The 14,625-nt window shown below is 41.8% G+C and overlaps 1 protein-coding gene and 1 long non-coding RNA gene across 2 annotated transcripts; both read right to left on the bottom strand.

The window, feature by feature from the left end:
* Window positions 1-867: 867 nt before the first annotated feature.
* Window positions 868-5,483, bottom strand: LOC130166725 (uncharacterized). The gene is made up of 4 exons (XR_008827196.1): window positions 5,187-5,483; window positions 4,646-4,717; window positions 4,438-4,490; window positions 868-3,947 (listed from the first exon to the last, which is right to left on the bottom strand). It is a non-coding gene; the product is annotated as an uncharacterized LOC130166725 (long non-coding RNA).
* A 578-nt stretch (window positions 5,484-6,061) lies between these two features.
* Window positions 6,062-14,014, bottom strand: melk (maternal embryonic leucine zipper kinase). Its single transcript, XM_056371986.1, has 18 exons — window positions 13,917-14,014; window positions 13,552-13,664; window positions 13,377-13,462; window positions 12,796-12,912; window positions 12,546-12,689; window positions 12,365-12,433; window positions 11,898-11,990; window positions 11,550-11,648; window positions 11,279-11,347; window positions 10,902-11,000; window positions 10,557-10,643; window positions 10,258-10,389; window positions 9,896-10,060; window positions 9,443-9,734; window positions 8,209-8,305; window positions 7,635-7,791; window positions 7,201-7,304; window positions 6,062-7,071 (listed from the first exon to the last, which is right to left on the bottom strand). The coding sequence occupies exons 2-18, from the start codon at window positions 13,628-13,630 to the stop codon at window positions 6,894-6,896; spliced, it is 2,067 nt and encodes a 688-aa protein (XP_056227961.1). The 5' UTR covers window positions 13,631-13,664; window positions 13,917-14,014; the 3' UTR covers window positions 6,062-6,893.
* Between the last annotated feature and the right edge of the window lie 611 nt (window positions 14,015-14,625).

The following is a 14,625-nucleotide window of genomic DNA, read 5'->3' as shown; positions in this document are numbered from 1 at the left end:
ACTAATGTGTCTACATTCCCTCCCCCCTCCTTACCTCCCTCACCCACCTCTCCCTTCTGCAAAACTGACATCTATAAACTGAGCAGAGAGATGAGGGAGGGGAGAAAAGGGAGAGAGGAGGGGAAAAAGAGGAGAGGAGTGGGTTGACAAGCGGCAGACCCTCTCGCCCTCCCGTCTGACTCCGTCTATCTCCCCCTCGCTCCCTGAGGGTTCGTCTCTGAGGATAGTTTTATGATGAATAGGCCTGTCTAAGCTAACCTAGTGGAGACCAATTAGAGAGAGAGAGAGAGAGAGAGAGAGAGAGAGGGAGAGAAAGAAAGAAAGAAAGAAAGAAAGAAAGAAAGAAAGAAAGAAAGAAAGAAAGAAAGAAAGAAAGAAAGAAACAGAAAAACAATAAAAGAAACAGAAGCAAAGGGAGAGAAAGACACAGAGAGGAAGGGCAGATAGGTTAAAAAGGAGGTAGAAGGATTGGGGTAAAGTGCGTAGTTTAAGACAATGCATGTTGGGAGTATTGTTGTCTACGTGTGTGTGCGTGCGTGTGTGCGTGTGTGTGCGTGTGTGTGTGTGTGTGTGTGTGTGTGTGTGTGTGTGTGTGTGTGTGTGCACGAGCTGTCAGTACTGAGGGAGAGGCAGTTTGAGAGGGGCCGGCCTCTTAAGTCTTAACCTCGTCTGCTGCTGCAGGAGAGGCTTTGACAGCAGAGACGTACAAACAGGACTGACCCTCGCAAAAACCCTCCCTCCTTCTCCTCCACAGAAACCTTTCACTGCCGGGCTCCTTGTTCCACATGTCCCCCCTCCCTCCCTCTTGCTGATTATTCTGTAGTCCTTAATACTTTAGCAACCTGACTCTTTTCCCATCCCAAGTTGAGCAAATACATTAGGTTTGAATGGCAGTTTAAATGTACTAGTGTTTGCTAATATAGGCATCGGTGACTGATTGTTGCTATTGATCTCGCTGTGGTGCTTTTGGACTCAATTTCCCAGAGACCACCTAGATCAAAGAGTGTGGGCAATATTACATGTTTTTGTTTATTTTTCTTGGATAATTTTTTTTTAAGTTCTAGTCTTTGTCTTGTGATGCAGCTTTCAGACATCTGAAGACACCTTTTATTGTCCACACTTGCTGTGTTTGAAATCGCTGCCAGTTTTCTACCTAGTGCAGCACATTTATGTTTTATTATGTACTGCTAAAAAGCCTACAATGCAATGTTTTGCCTTAAATAAATGTTACTAAATGTAAATTGCAGTTATGTGACACCTGTCAGTGATGGCGCAAAAATTCTTTTTCTTAGACAGTGTCTAGTTTCTATTAGGTAAAATCCTCCTGTGAGCCAGACAGTGATGCTGTAAGGTTGTGGCGGCAGCAGGTTTGTCAGCAGAAGAAGAACTGGGTAAGTTAGCATTAACAGCAGCTGCCAAACCTAGGTGCACAGACCTAGAAGAACATAAAAAAAGAAAACTACTTAAAGAAAAAAGAAAATGTGTCCAGTGCTGCCTATAACACTGGCGATCTCTGGGAAATGCAGTCTAAAAAACACCACAGCAACACCAAAAATCTTATCTTAAACTAGTGCCAGAGCCCCTCTATGGACAGTCTGCCCACTTCCTATTAATGCCATTGTTTTGAAATTGGCAGCTGCTCAACTGATGTGTCCAACCCATAGACTGTATGGTACAACCAAAGTGGTGAATGCCGTAAAGTGGCTTTGGTGCGTTTTTTTTTTTTTTTTTACTCCATAAACGTTACCCCCATTTATTCTGGACTATCTCACAAGGACTCCCCAAAACAACCAGAAGTCCTGAGAGTTCTTCCCAGTTTAGAAATTGTCTGCTGGTGCAGTGGCTCAGTATCCCTGAACACCAGGCCACAACGACATGATATAGCTTGGTAACAAAAAACAAAAACACTTAACAATCAAATAAATTTACATGATGCTGATACTGAGCTCCGTAATCCTAGACTTTTTTTCCCCCCAATCTGTGCTGTATTTATGTCCTGTCAGAGTTAACGTAAATCAGTGTCTAACTTGTTAGTGTTTATATTCAATTTCAAGTCCTAATTAGCAGAAGGGAAGTTGTATTTTTCTTAAAGCTCAAAATTGGCACTTAATAATAAAAATACAGAATGCCTCTCATCATCACGTCAAATCAGTTGTTCAAGTCATTAAAGACAAATTTAATGAATGGTGCTATACCGTTAATTACATTGGTTTTAACCCTCAGCTGACCAACTGCAGAATCATACAATTGTCTTAACTTAATAACAGGAAAGTTTGCAAGTCCTAAACACAGGAACACAGCAATATACTGCAAAACCTTGGCTCCATATGTAGCTCCAGTCTGGCCTGTGATCAAATCCCCACTAACACTTCCTCGCTTGTGTCTGCCAAGCTAATTTTCCTCCTTCAAACAAACATTTGATAAATGGCCTTGTCGCTCTCCACTTTCAAAATAGGAAAACTCTCCCCATCCTCCTCCTCTCCTCCCTCCAGACGATCTCCGTCGTCCTTTCCCCATCTCTGAGACAATTACAAACATCCCACTTCCCATTTATCACCAACAATTAAACAGCATGGACGCAGGCTACTTCATAAGCAGAGAGGAGAGGGTGCGGAGAGCGGGAGAAGACAAATGCGAGTGGAATGAAGTAGAGTCAACAGTGAGAAAGAGAGAGGAAGGCTGACAGCACAATTAAGGTTTTTAATTCTCTGCTTGAGTGGGCCGGTCCAGTCTTTATGCTAATTAGGATGCCACGGCCATATAATAAATCTCTATGATCCAGCCTCATTTCCCTTCTGTCTCTTTGTCTGTCTCTTTAGCACACGCACTCACACACACCAGCCTAGAAAGTTCACCCATTACTTTTTATAGCTACACCCTTCGGCTGGAGTGTTAATACTTTTGATAAAATTGTTTTTTCTTGCAATTTCTAATGCTTCTCTGAGATCTGAGAGCCAAAGCGTGTCAGCACATACTGTTTACTGGTTGGCCGAGCAATCGCCGCTTTGGCTCAACGCCTACACCACATCTAGTTTCTCTCCCTGTTAACTCCCTTTATTAGTGTTTTTCAGGAATGTGGTTTGCATGCCTTGCACTGTTGGACGGCACTGTATAAACACACACACATTTAAAAGCACTGACGCAATGAATGCACAAGATTTTCTCTTATGCCTCTCTTTTTCTTTTATCTGCTCCTCTACATTTGACGGACATGTCTAATGATAACATCTGCAGATGGGAAGAAAACAGCACAACAATCCACAGATAATTGGGGGCCACATTTAAAGAAGAGGAGGAAGAAAATGAGAGAGATAGATAAGTGGACAACGGCAGGCTGATGTAAAAGAAGCAACTAGCAGATGTATTTTCAACCTCATTTAGGTCACAAGGACGCACACTAATCAGTGCTTTTTTCACCCCACAACCAATTTAAACACAGAATCTATGTAAAAATCAACTACAGTTGTACGTTCATTAGATAAATGAGGGTAAAAGCAGGTCCAAACAAACTGAGATGAAATTTTACTCAAAGAAACACACAATAACAGGAGAACTCACTCTTGATGCTCAACTGTACGACCAAACATCCTCAGTCTGGTTTTGGTGCGACGTCGCTCCAGTGTCTTCTGCCGGTAAAACGCTTTCTCATTAGCCGTGTCACTGTCAGCCATTTTGTGCTGCGTGAGGGCCAAAATGGCCACCACCCCAACCACCAGGGCCAGGTGAAGAAGGTACAGGGCTACGCGGAGACAGGTCAGCAGCAGCGAGGTGAAGACAGTGGCGACGCACCAAGGCCCGGCCAGGAGCAGCAGGAGGGTGTGATGGAGGGAGCTGAGGACAAGAGCCGGAGCAGACAGGACGAGTCTGAGCAGCGTGGACGTCAACCAGGAGTACAGAGACAGAGGAGACAAGAGGAGAGACACTGCTGCCTCACACATGGATACAGCCTAAAAAGAGAATTATGATATTATATATATATATATATATATATATTGAAAGGAAGGAATTGATATTAATGGCACAACTGATGGCAGTGGTTCCCAACTCCTTTTTGTTTTTTTTTTGCTTTGAACTTTAAACTAGAAACTTAATTTTTTTGGCTGCTTTGCAACAGTGGGAACAAAGTGATAAATCAAAGTTGTTCGCAAACAGTTGCTTATTTACACATCCTGCAGCTACAGAGCAACATCATCATTCATTTAGAGTTGTGTTTCTGGCTACCTGGTAAATTTAAGTCCAATATTCACAGTCTTTTAGCTTCGTGTTTTTTTTGGTATCCACCAACTCCAAAGGAAGATGTCTGAATGAATCACAGCCACAAAGCATACTTGTCCCTTTTTACTTTTTAGGCCCCCTCAGGCTACAGAGCCACAGGTTGGAAACCACTGTACTGTATGTGGACCCAACTACTTTCTTCATATATTTTCATCATCTCACCTCACAATGATTTCCATGCGATGCATCACTGGATGTCTGCGCCTTGTGTAGCCCTGAAAAATTAGCAATGTACAGATATGCAGACAGAAGAACAAAAAAAAAAGAAAAGGAAGAAATGGATGTGTCATACAGCTACCTCACAAAAACAACAAGCAAAACTGTTGGACGGAATCAGTGTAATGGCACTTCTCAAGAAACAAATACTCACATAGGAAAAGGAGAATGAGAGCGGTTGCCAGCAGTAGCCTCATTTCTCCAACTCGCCTCTACACTCGCAAAACTGAGGACCAAAAAACAAAGAAGTGAACACAAATACACTCTAATCCGTTCTAGTATTTGCATGTGATTGCAGGGCAGTGTCTGTACAATTTATCAACTTGATGACAGCAGTTTATCAAATACCTACATCTCTACTCACCCAACACTGCTACTAAAGTGGCTGTACCGTGTGTCTGCTCCTGATACAGGTAAAAATTTCCACCTTTGTTTCCCACTGCCTTACATTCTGCAAAAGTTCCTCAGCTTTAATTCATTAATGCTCTTCAGGAGTTTGTGCAAGGCATGCTCTTTTGCTCTTGTATTCAAAGGCATGGACTGAACTACACACTTTGAGTTTAGGGATTGCAGTGCCCCCTGTTTGAATGGAGGAACAATGACTGCAATCATTTTAGATGCTGCATGTCGTGACTCACAGACCACTACAAGATTTAGGACGTTCTTCTGAAAAGTGAAAAACTCGAGTAACTCACCTACTTGGTTAGTTTTGCTTCCACTAAGAGGACAGAGTGAATGAAACAAAATATGACAGCAACTTTATGATACAGAATCAAAAATATTTCAGCAAAAGTCACAGGATTGATGGCTTTGCTGAACAATTAGTTGGAGGAGAGGAGAGCTTGCTTTTTGTCCAGCTGTTGTCCACACTACACACACACACACACGCACGCACGCAGCTCCGATCGTCCAACCTGGCAGGAATCATTACCACCACTGGAATAATACAGAGGATATGGGCTTAGGAGGATTTTTCTTTTACCACTCCAACCTTATTATCATCCCACCCCCCACCCTGTCTCAGAATCCATTAAGGTTAAACTCCCCCCCTTATCACCACCTCAACCCGCCATTACCCTTCCCCTCCCTGCTGAGACGCCAAGGAGAACCTGCCACAAATAAATGCCCATCAGCTGCAACACTGTCGTGACAAAGTGGCATCTTGTGTTGGAACGGGGAGGGGAGAAGAGGAGAGGGGAGCCCTCAGACTCTTCCGTTTTATTCTGTTCAGATGTTGCAGGCAATGATCATCATTATTTAGTCATTCAGTCAGTCATAACAATCACACTCCTACAGCCATTTGTGCCATAACAATGATCATCCACCATTTTGAGCATCAAAGCTAATCCATTACCCTTCAGTATAGTTATTAATTTACTTCAGAACACAGAACATCCAAGGCCTGTAGTTCAATGACTATAAGTTGTAATTTTTCCTACAACATAAAAATGATGAAAACACAACGTTGTTGCTGTTTGTATTTAGTTTCTATTATTTAAACGAGTCTAATCAACAAGAGAGCAACACAAGTTTGAAATCTCAAACAGTGACACCTTTCACTTCTCATTTTATTGGTGGTAAATGCTTAGAAACACTGTCACTAAGACAAACTATCACCATCAATCTCTTTACTGAAGAGGAGTGAAGACTATAAGATGAACATAAGGATGATGACAGAGTGTTAAACACACCACTGCTCGATCCATCTGCCATATGAATGTAAAAACCAATGATGTCAACCAAGTCCCCAAATCCACCTCAATCATCTGTCTCCATAAATACAGGCATGTTACACTTAACAGAAATCATTTATTTTTGCTCCTTTTACACCGTCAGTAAAAATCTTACAGACACAATGTGACAGACAATGAAAACAAGAAAAGCACCAATAAGAAATAGAAGCAGACACTTCATATAACCATGTAAAAACATGATGGAATAACTGTTAACACATACATAAAAAAACAATGACAGTAAATTAGTAATCCTCTGCTTATTTGTTATTACATCAAGTTTTGCACCTCCAGGGGAGAATAACAACATCATGACATAAATATGGTAATAAGCAGCCAGAAGGTATACTATAAATACATTTCACACACGCACACATTCATCTCAAGAGGGTTGACTGATCCTATTTAGCTTAATTATTATGAAAAAGGAAAGTAAAACAACAATCTACATAAAACAAGCTATTGTGTAAAAGATCCTGACATGCAATGCTCATAAATTCAATGTAACATGTACTCTAGGGATTGCAGGCTGGCCTTAGGACAATTTTGAATATTCCTTGTGAAGGACCGATCATAAATGCTAAGAATCTTTATATGAGATAGAGGTGTCAAGTCACTGGCCAGTGTCCGCTTTGTACAGGAAATGACATGGTCAGAAAAGTGCATTACTTAAATACTGGATGTGGAGAGGATATCCTCAACCAGGTGCTTGTAGACCCAAGCGTCTCCCTTCAGCCTCTGGCGGCGGACTCCGACTACCTCTGGCCTCTGCAGCAGGCACACCTCCAGCTCAAACGCCATTGTCACCTTCCCAAAGTCGCCCCAGGTCTGACACTTTAGGGTATACCTGAGTGCAGGGCGAAGGAAAAAAAAACAAAAACAGAAAACAAACATGAGGATTTGATTGAAGACTGAGCCGTCTAGTCAAAATAATGGAAAAGGGAAAGATGGAATGATTAAAGGTTTGTGCTCTTACCCTTTCTGTGTAAAGTCGACATTTTTCTCTGGCAGGATGGAGAGGATCTGGTTAAGCACCTGGTCTGGGTTTGTCTGACTAGTCAAAGTCACATTGTATTGTGCCTACAGAAAGACACAGACACTGATCAGAAATGCTGCCGAAATGTTAAAACTACAGAATATTTGATAATCAATTAATTAAGACATAAGAAAAAAACATACTGAACATTTTTCAGTTCCAGTTTGTCAAAAGTGAGGATTAGTGCTTTTCTGTGTTTTTGTAAATTTAAAAACATTGGTCATCCGCATTATGAAACCATTTTGACATTTTTTCAGCCTAAATTATTAATCAACCAATTAATGAATCGATGAAAACAATAGTTAACTAGTTAGTCTGTACCACGATACTACATACAAGAAACAGAACAGGTGATGAGGTCTACATGCATATACCTTGATCCTGCGTGGGCCGTCACGCAGGGCTCGTCTCTTGCTGGGAGTGAGCATGGTGATCACCTTATCAAGACCTCTCTCCAGAGAACCAAACATCTTCCCTCCTCTCTTCTTCTTCCCACTGTCTCCCATAACGGCCATGTCCAGAGACCGAGACCTGCCGAGCGAATGGGGTTTCACATTTAATCGCTCTAGCTTGGCATCTGATCTAAGTCGTCCTCACCTGTCCCTCCCAGTTAAAAGCAGTAAGTTACCCTATTCAGTTACGTCCTCTCTTTCACCTCAGAGCCTTAGGCCTGGAACACACTGCCCGCGTGGCGTGTGCGGAACATCTTGGTTTTCATTTCAGTGCATTTCGTGTGTGTGTGTGTGTGTGTGTGTGTGTGTGTGTGTGTGTGTGTGTGTGTGTGTGTGTGTGTGTGTTGCTCTGAACGAAGGTAAACAAAACTCAAGGCAAACTCAATGTTCAAAGAGCGACGCAGCAGACACGCAGCTGGTGTGAACAAGTCAGCTGCCAAGCACACACAAGGTAGGCAGTGTGCTCCGAGTATTACCCATCCTGCAGGCCACTCACCTTCTCTCAGGACTGAAGGTCAGTATTTCAATGTTTGCAGGCTCCTTGTTCTCTGCTGTTCTCTTCTTGTTGTGTTCTCTAGAGGCACTGCCTTCACCTGCAAGACACACAGGAATACAAATGATTTTTTCAACCTGAGCATCTCTTAAGAGGAATTGAAAAAGAAAAACGGTGTGGGATGGGATTAAATGTACAAGGTTATGGGTACAGCCCTTTGCTCTTATGCATGGAACTAGCTGGCTTTCACATTGAAGTTGTGAACACAAAGGCTTTGGTGTACACAAAGACAAGCAGTCTAACACACACACACACACACACACACACACACACACACACACACACACACACACACACACACACACACACACACACACACACACACACACACACACACACACACACACACACACACACACACACACACACACACACACACACACACACACACACACACACACACACAGCTAGGCTTTAGTGGCAAGAGAACACATGTCACTACAGCCCACGTGGGACAGTGAGCAGAGGAAAGAGACAGCTACACCTGTCACAGCACACGCCAAGGGACAGGCACACACAGACCACGGTGCACGCGTGTGTGGACAAGTATGTCAGAAGCAGCATGTCTGCACTGTAGCTTAGAGAGCAGGCGGCTGTAAAGAGAGCAGGACCGAGCCAGGAGGGTTTAACACCAACTAGGTCGGCAGCAGCGTGTTAGCCGGCTTGTGGCCGAGTTTATAGTGGAAACTAATGAGGCTGGACATCTGAGCAGAGAATTCACTTTGACAAATAATTAAGACTTTAATGATTCTCCATTCATATTAGTGTCCTTCATTTACAGATAAGTGAATAGAATTAGCTTTCCTGATAATAACCTCACCTTTGAGTTGACAGTGATAAGTGTGTGTGTGTCCATTTTCAGTGGCATAATGACAACTAAATCATAGAAATATGAGTGGCTTTGGGATAAAAACAGGCCCCATAAATGAGTTTATTACCAGAAGACAATTTACTTGCAAATGTGTGGCATGTGGATGTGGCACTTGTGATTATGAGAGCTGCATGAGACTGAGAGAGAGGGACAGATAAATGAAAAAGAGCAATGTGGAGAGGGGCAATTGGCTAATGCAAATAATCTAATAGAGATTGTACCTCAATCTTTTTTTTTTGTCTTGAACACAAAACAATTACAGTATACAAATAGCCATTTGTTGAGTAACCAAGAGATTATTTTTACCTTTAGGTGTCACTGCATTGGGTTTGCTGCTAATGACGTTAGCATTTTGATTTGGTGTGGTCAACACAATCTTGTTGGGGCGTGCATTCTTCTTGCTGGACACTGGAGTTCGAGGAGGAGGCAATGCAAAAATTTCAACATCTTTCTCCTGAACAGCAATATTCTCCTTGTTCTCACTGGTTCGGTGTTGGTCTCTTTCTCTCCTCTCCTGGCGGTGCTGTGCATTCGTTCGCCCCCTCTCTGGAGTTGTGGTATAAGCACATCTTTTCTCCACTGATGGAGATGCCAGTCTCTTTAATAGGAAGGGTGAAATGTAGTATGAGTATATTTATCTGAAAGAGTCATAGACCTTCTCCTTCACTGCTAAAACCCTACACATTCTCCTTTTTCTGAACCTCTTTTTATATGGTCACGAAACACAGCAAAAGTGTATTCATCCTAACTTTCACATACCGTATCTTTGTTGTTTGCGATTCCATCTGGCCGACCTCTGACCCCCTGGGATGTATGTTGTGTGACTGAAATCCACGGACAGTCATCAATGTATTCTGAACAAAAGTCCAAAGACCCCACAATCACAGCATCTTCATCCTCGCTAAAATGAAGGGCTTGCCTAGACTGAAAGAGAGACAGAAAATAAGAAATGGAAAAAAACAACAAGAAAAAAAGATCCACAACAACACTTGGTACTGGGAAACAGTGGGTATTTAAGGTTCAGGGTATAGGTGTAAAAACCGAGACAGGATAGCTGTACAGACAGTCAGTGCCCCAGAAAGAGAGCAGAGCATTGTGGGAGTTGTGGTCCCATGTCTGACCTGAAGTCCCTGGTGCAGAGGAGAGCAGGAGTCTTCACAGACAGTTGGCTCAGGGTACAGGCGGACAGGCTTTCCCCTCCGTTTCTTTGACAGCAGAAGCAGGTAGGTGGCTGTGGTCTGGTCATACCGCCACTATGGAAGTTAAGATGTATTAGACTGTAACAGAAACTATGTCACACATTATATTTACACATAATAGAATTGTTGGAATTTCACCATCAAAAACAACATACAAAGAACTGATCAGCATAATAAACATCAATGCTAACATTCTAATGTGCATACAACATGGCACACACCTCCTTCACCAGTGCTGTGGTGCTCTCTCTCGAACGCTTCATGTTGACTGCCATCTCAGTGATACAGTCCTCATCTATGTGTCCAAGCTACAAAACAAGACTGAGACTGTTAACAGAAAATCCAACACTGACACTACTTTTGTATGTTTGAGCACTAAAATCACAATCCTCACAAAATAATGTTGATATTGAGGATTATATAGTTTGTGTACCTCCTATTGCATGTTTGCAGCACCATATAGTTGTATATGGTTCTGCAGTGCTTCTAGTTGTGCGGTTCTGTTGATTTGTTTATGTATGCATTTATAACAGTTTATAGGTGTGTGTGTGTTTGTGTGAGTGTACCGGCTGCCTGCTGTACCACTCCACAGGGCTGTTGTAGTCTTTCATCATCCAGGGATGGTCCAGCATTTGTCGAACAGTAAGACGCCGCTTGGGGTCCACCTAAAGGACACACACAGAAACTACAACTCAACATGCAACAAGACTACACACTCCACAGCCTATGTCAAAACATATTGCACATGTTGTACAAAAAAGAAATCAATCATATTCAATTTAAATATAATTTTTATAAATATAATATAAAAATATAATATATTTATATAATAATAAAACCTTTATTCAAAGTTTAAATCCTGATCCACTACAGTGATAAACTTTGGTGACCAAGAGGCTGAGTAGACAACAAATAGATAAAAGCTGGATGACTGAATATGTACCTGCATCATCTGGTTGAGGAGGAGAACACTACCTGGAGAGAGCCACTGGGGGTTGTCGTATTTACCTCTCTGAAGATATAAAAGACAAACACATCTTTAAACAAAAATACACCACGAACAAACATAAAGGTTTCCTCAGTTTATGGATTTGCTTATGTGGTAATATTTCAACAGTGAATATGATTTTAAGGGCACACAACAACTTTGAGGAATGACCTCAAATTATTTTCAGAAAAACCTTAAATCATCATTAACACAGCAGTTCTCTTACTGTAATCTTCCTGTAGAGGACCATGCAGTTGTCGTCATCGAAAGGCAGGTATCCACAGAGAAGAGCGAACAGCAGTACCCCCATACTCCACACATCAGCCTGGATGTTACACATCACACAGCAACTTTCAACTTCAAGTGTTACAGCCAGGATTTCACAGCTCAGTTGCACTGAGTCATGCACCAGCAAATATGATCAGGACACCATGAAAAAGCAGAATTGTGGAACAGGCAGGTAATCATCAACCTTAGTGGGGAAAAAATTAGGTTTTGTGGGTTTAAATAAGGACACATCTTGAAATTGCAACCCCATTGGTTGTAAAAGATGTAAACAGCATACATCTCTCACCTCTGAACCAATATATGCTTTTCCCTGGATGAGCTCAGGAGCAGCATAAGCAGGGCTGCCGCAACATGTCATCAGCTCATAACCCAGACCTCCCTAGGAGAGAGACAACCACATGATAGCCAGACCACACAACATGCACGCACATACTGAGTTGTTATTCAGTAACCACTACCTATGTATACACTTTTCTTTGGGTATCAGCTTGTCTCTATTATACCCTGTAGGTCACAGAAATATGTTTCGAAACAGAGAAACAGTCTAGACTATGAGATGATCGATCCAGTATTTCTCAGTGTAAAATCTGTCTGTCTGTCTGACTGACCCCTTAGATTTGCATCTAACCAAAAATATGGTATGTTTTTTTCTATTCATAATTTTCCATTTCTTTCACATTAGTTGGGCAAATACCTTAAAAGTTAAATATTTTTGATACACACAGAAGTGGGATAGGGAATGTGATGTTGTACCTTAGGTTTGGCACAAAGGCCAAAGTCTATGAGCTTCAAGTTGTGGTCTTCATCAATCAACAAGTTTTCCTACATTTCAGAGAGACAAACACGCAGCAGAGATTTAATTGATATAAAACCACAGAAAAGTAGACACATTTTACTGCACTTCCTGTCTGAGTCAGTGAGTGGTTGCCTTTACCGGTTTTAGATCTCTGTGGGCATATCCCTGGCTGTGGACGTAAGCCAGCGCAGACACAATCTGTCTGAAAAACACCCTGGTCTCTTCCTCTGACAGACGGTCCTTTGCTATGATGTAATCAAACAACTCCCCCCCTGGACAATACTGAGAGAAGAGAGAAAGGAGGGAGGGAAACAAAGGAGCCAACTGGATGAATATGACATTATCACATACACACTCAAACAAATTTTCTTTGTGTATGTGTGCTTACCTCTAGCACCATGAAGATCTGGGTGGAGGTCTCTATGACCTGATAAAGACAACAAACGTGTTGATGACTCAGGTTCTTCATGGCCTCAATCTCCACCTTTACACGGGGCAGGTCATCCTGGGAGAGAGGTCACACACGTTTTTTCATTATGTTAAGTAGCTATTAAGTTTATTTTATTTTGGTAATGATTGTAATATATGGTATGCCTTTTTCTACTGTGTGGATTTTAATTTTCTCTGTATTCTTGTACTATTATTGTATGAAGACCTCAGAATTACTATCAACATTCCAAAGTGTGTGGTAAGAAAGTGAGATTTAAATAAATATTAATAAACTAGTTGGTTAGTTAGTGATGATGGCAAATAAGTGAGTCTCAAGTTATCGGCATGTTACTCAACGGAAAGCTAACTGAAGACAACTTTGAAATGTCATCAACTGTTAGAAACAATCTGTGCAATCTCTAAAAGTGGTTGTTTGTAATGAAAATAATTGCTGCTGTTGCTTTGATGTCAAGCTTTTTAAGATGTTTTATTTTCAATTTTCTGTAGCCTGGTAAGTGAAGTTGTCTCTTTCTGACTCACCCCCAAATCTTTCTTATTCATGATTTTAATGGCAACTTTCTCTCCTGTCTGGATGTGCCGACCCAGCTTGACTTTGGCAAAGCCTCCTGAAAAATACACAAGGTTCACAACTCAAACCGCGGGGGGATACGACACTGACAGAAAGCTGTAAATTAATCATTAATATCGACGTTACCTGAGCCGATAGTCTCGTAAACCTCATAGTATCTGTAGAGCTCATCGGCTCCGCGGTGCTCCGTCCTTTCCACAGGCATCCTCCCTGTTTCAGCCGCACGACGAAAAACCTCTCTGCGGCGAGGGAAAAGGGTTTGTAGCAGCAGCGTTAGCACTCAACTCACTAAGACACTCGGTTGACTGAAAAACTCTTGTGTTGTGTTCAACATTAACATTAACTTGTACTCTGCCCGTTAAACATTTTCTGGCTTGCTAGCTCAACTAACGCAGAATTGTTACCAACATAAGTCGTTAATACCACAAATAACAAAACAAAAGTACCCTTAGTAAAAGCAGTGTTACTAAGAGCTAAATGGTCGACATTACCTGAGTTTGTGTGAAAATGGGAAAGGAATTTGGTAAAAATCAGTTAACAACCATATGGAGAAGCCCTCTGACAGAGATGTTTTGTTACAGAAGTTTGAATTTCGTACGTCGACGTTGACTGCATTTCCTGTTTCCGTTTGTTGCTTCGTCCGCGCCCTTGTGGCGAATAACAGTTACTGCAGCCATTAAAACAAAACAGCGCTGCAGAGTTGTTGAGTCACCTTCGTGGTGATTTTGTGGTCATTATGGTCTCTACACTCAATGTAGATTGGGTGGAAAAATATTAGAAACATCTCTCCACTAGTGGAGTATTGAGATCCTTTACTCAAATAACAGCACATATACCAAACTGTAAAAATACTTAAGTAGGCTTAATGAAAATGGACTTATCAAAAGGTATAAAAAGTAACAGTATTCATTGCAGAGACATGGCTCCTATGAGTGTATATTAGCCTATATCTAATTATATACTATCATAGATGGATTACTGAGTGGGCCTACTGGGCACAGGCCCAGGTACCCCAAAGGTCAGGGGGTCAGCCTGGGCTTGACCTGCAAAATGTCACTGAAAGAGACACATATCAATTACAAAAAGACCCCAAATTACTACAAAGTTATGAACTACAAAGAGACATAAAAGACCTAAAAGGCCTCATCTCTGGACATTTACAAAAAACTGCTGAAAACCCACCTATGGCCTCTAGCTCAC

This window comes from Seriola aureovittata, chromosome 3, assembly GCF_021018895.1.
Source record: "Seriola aureovittata isolate HTS-2021-v1 ecotype China chromosome 3, ASM2101889v1, whole genome shotgun sequence".
Taxonomy (NCBI): Eukaryota; Metazoa; Chordata; class Actinopteri; order Carangiformes; family Carangidae; genus Seriola; species Seriola aureovittata.
This window is presented reverse-complemented; position numbering and strand designations above follow the sequence as displayed.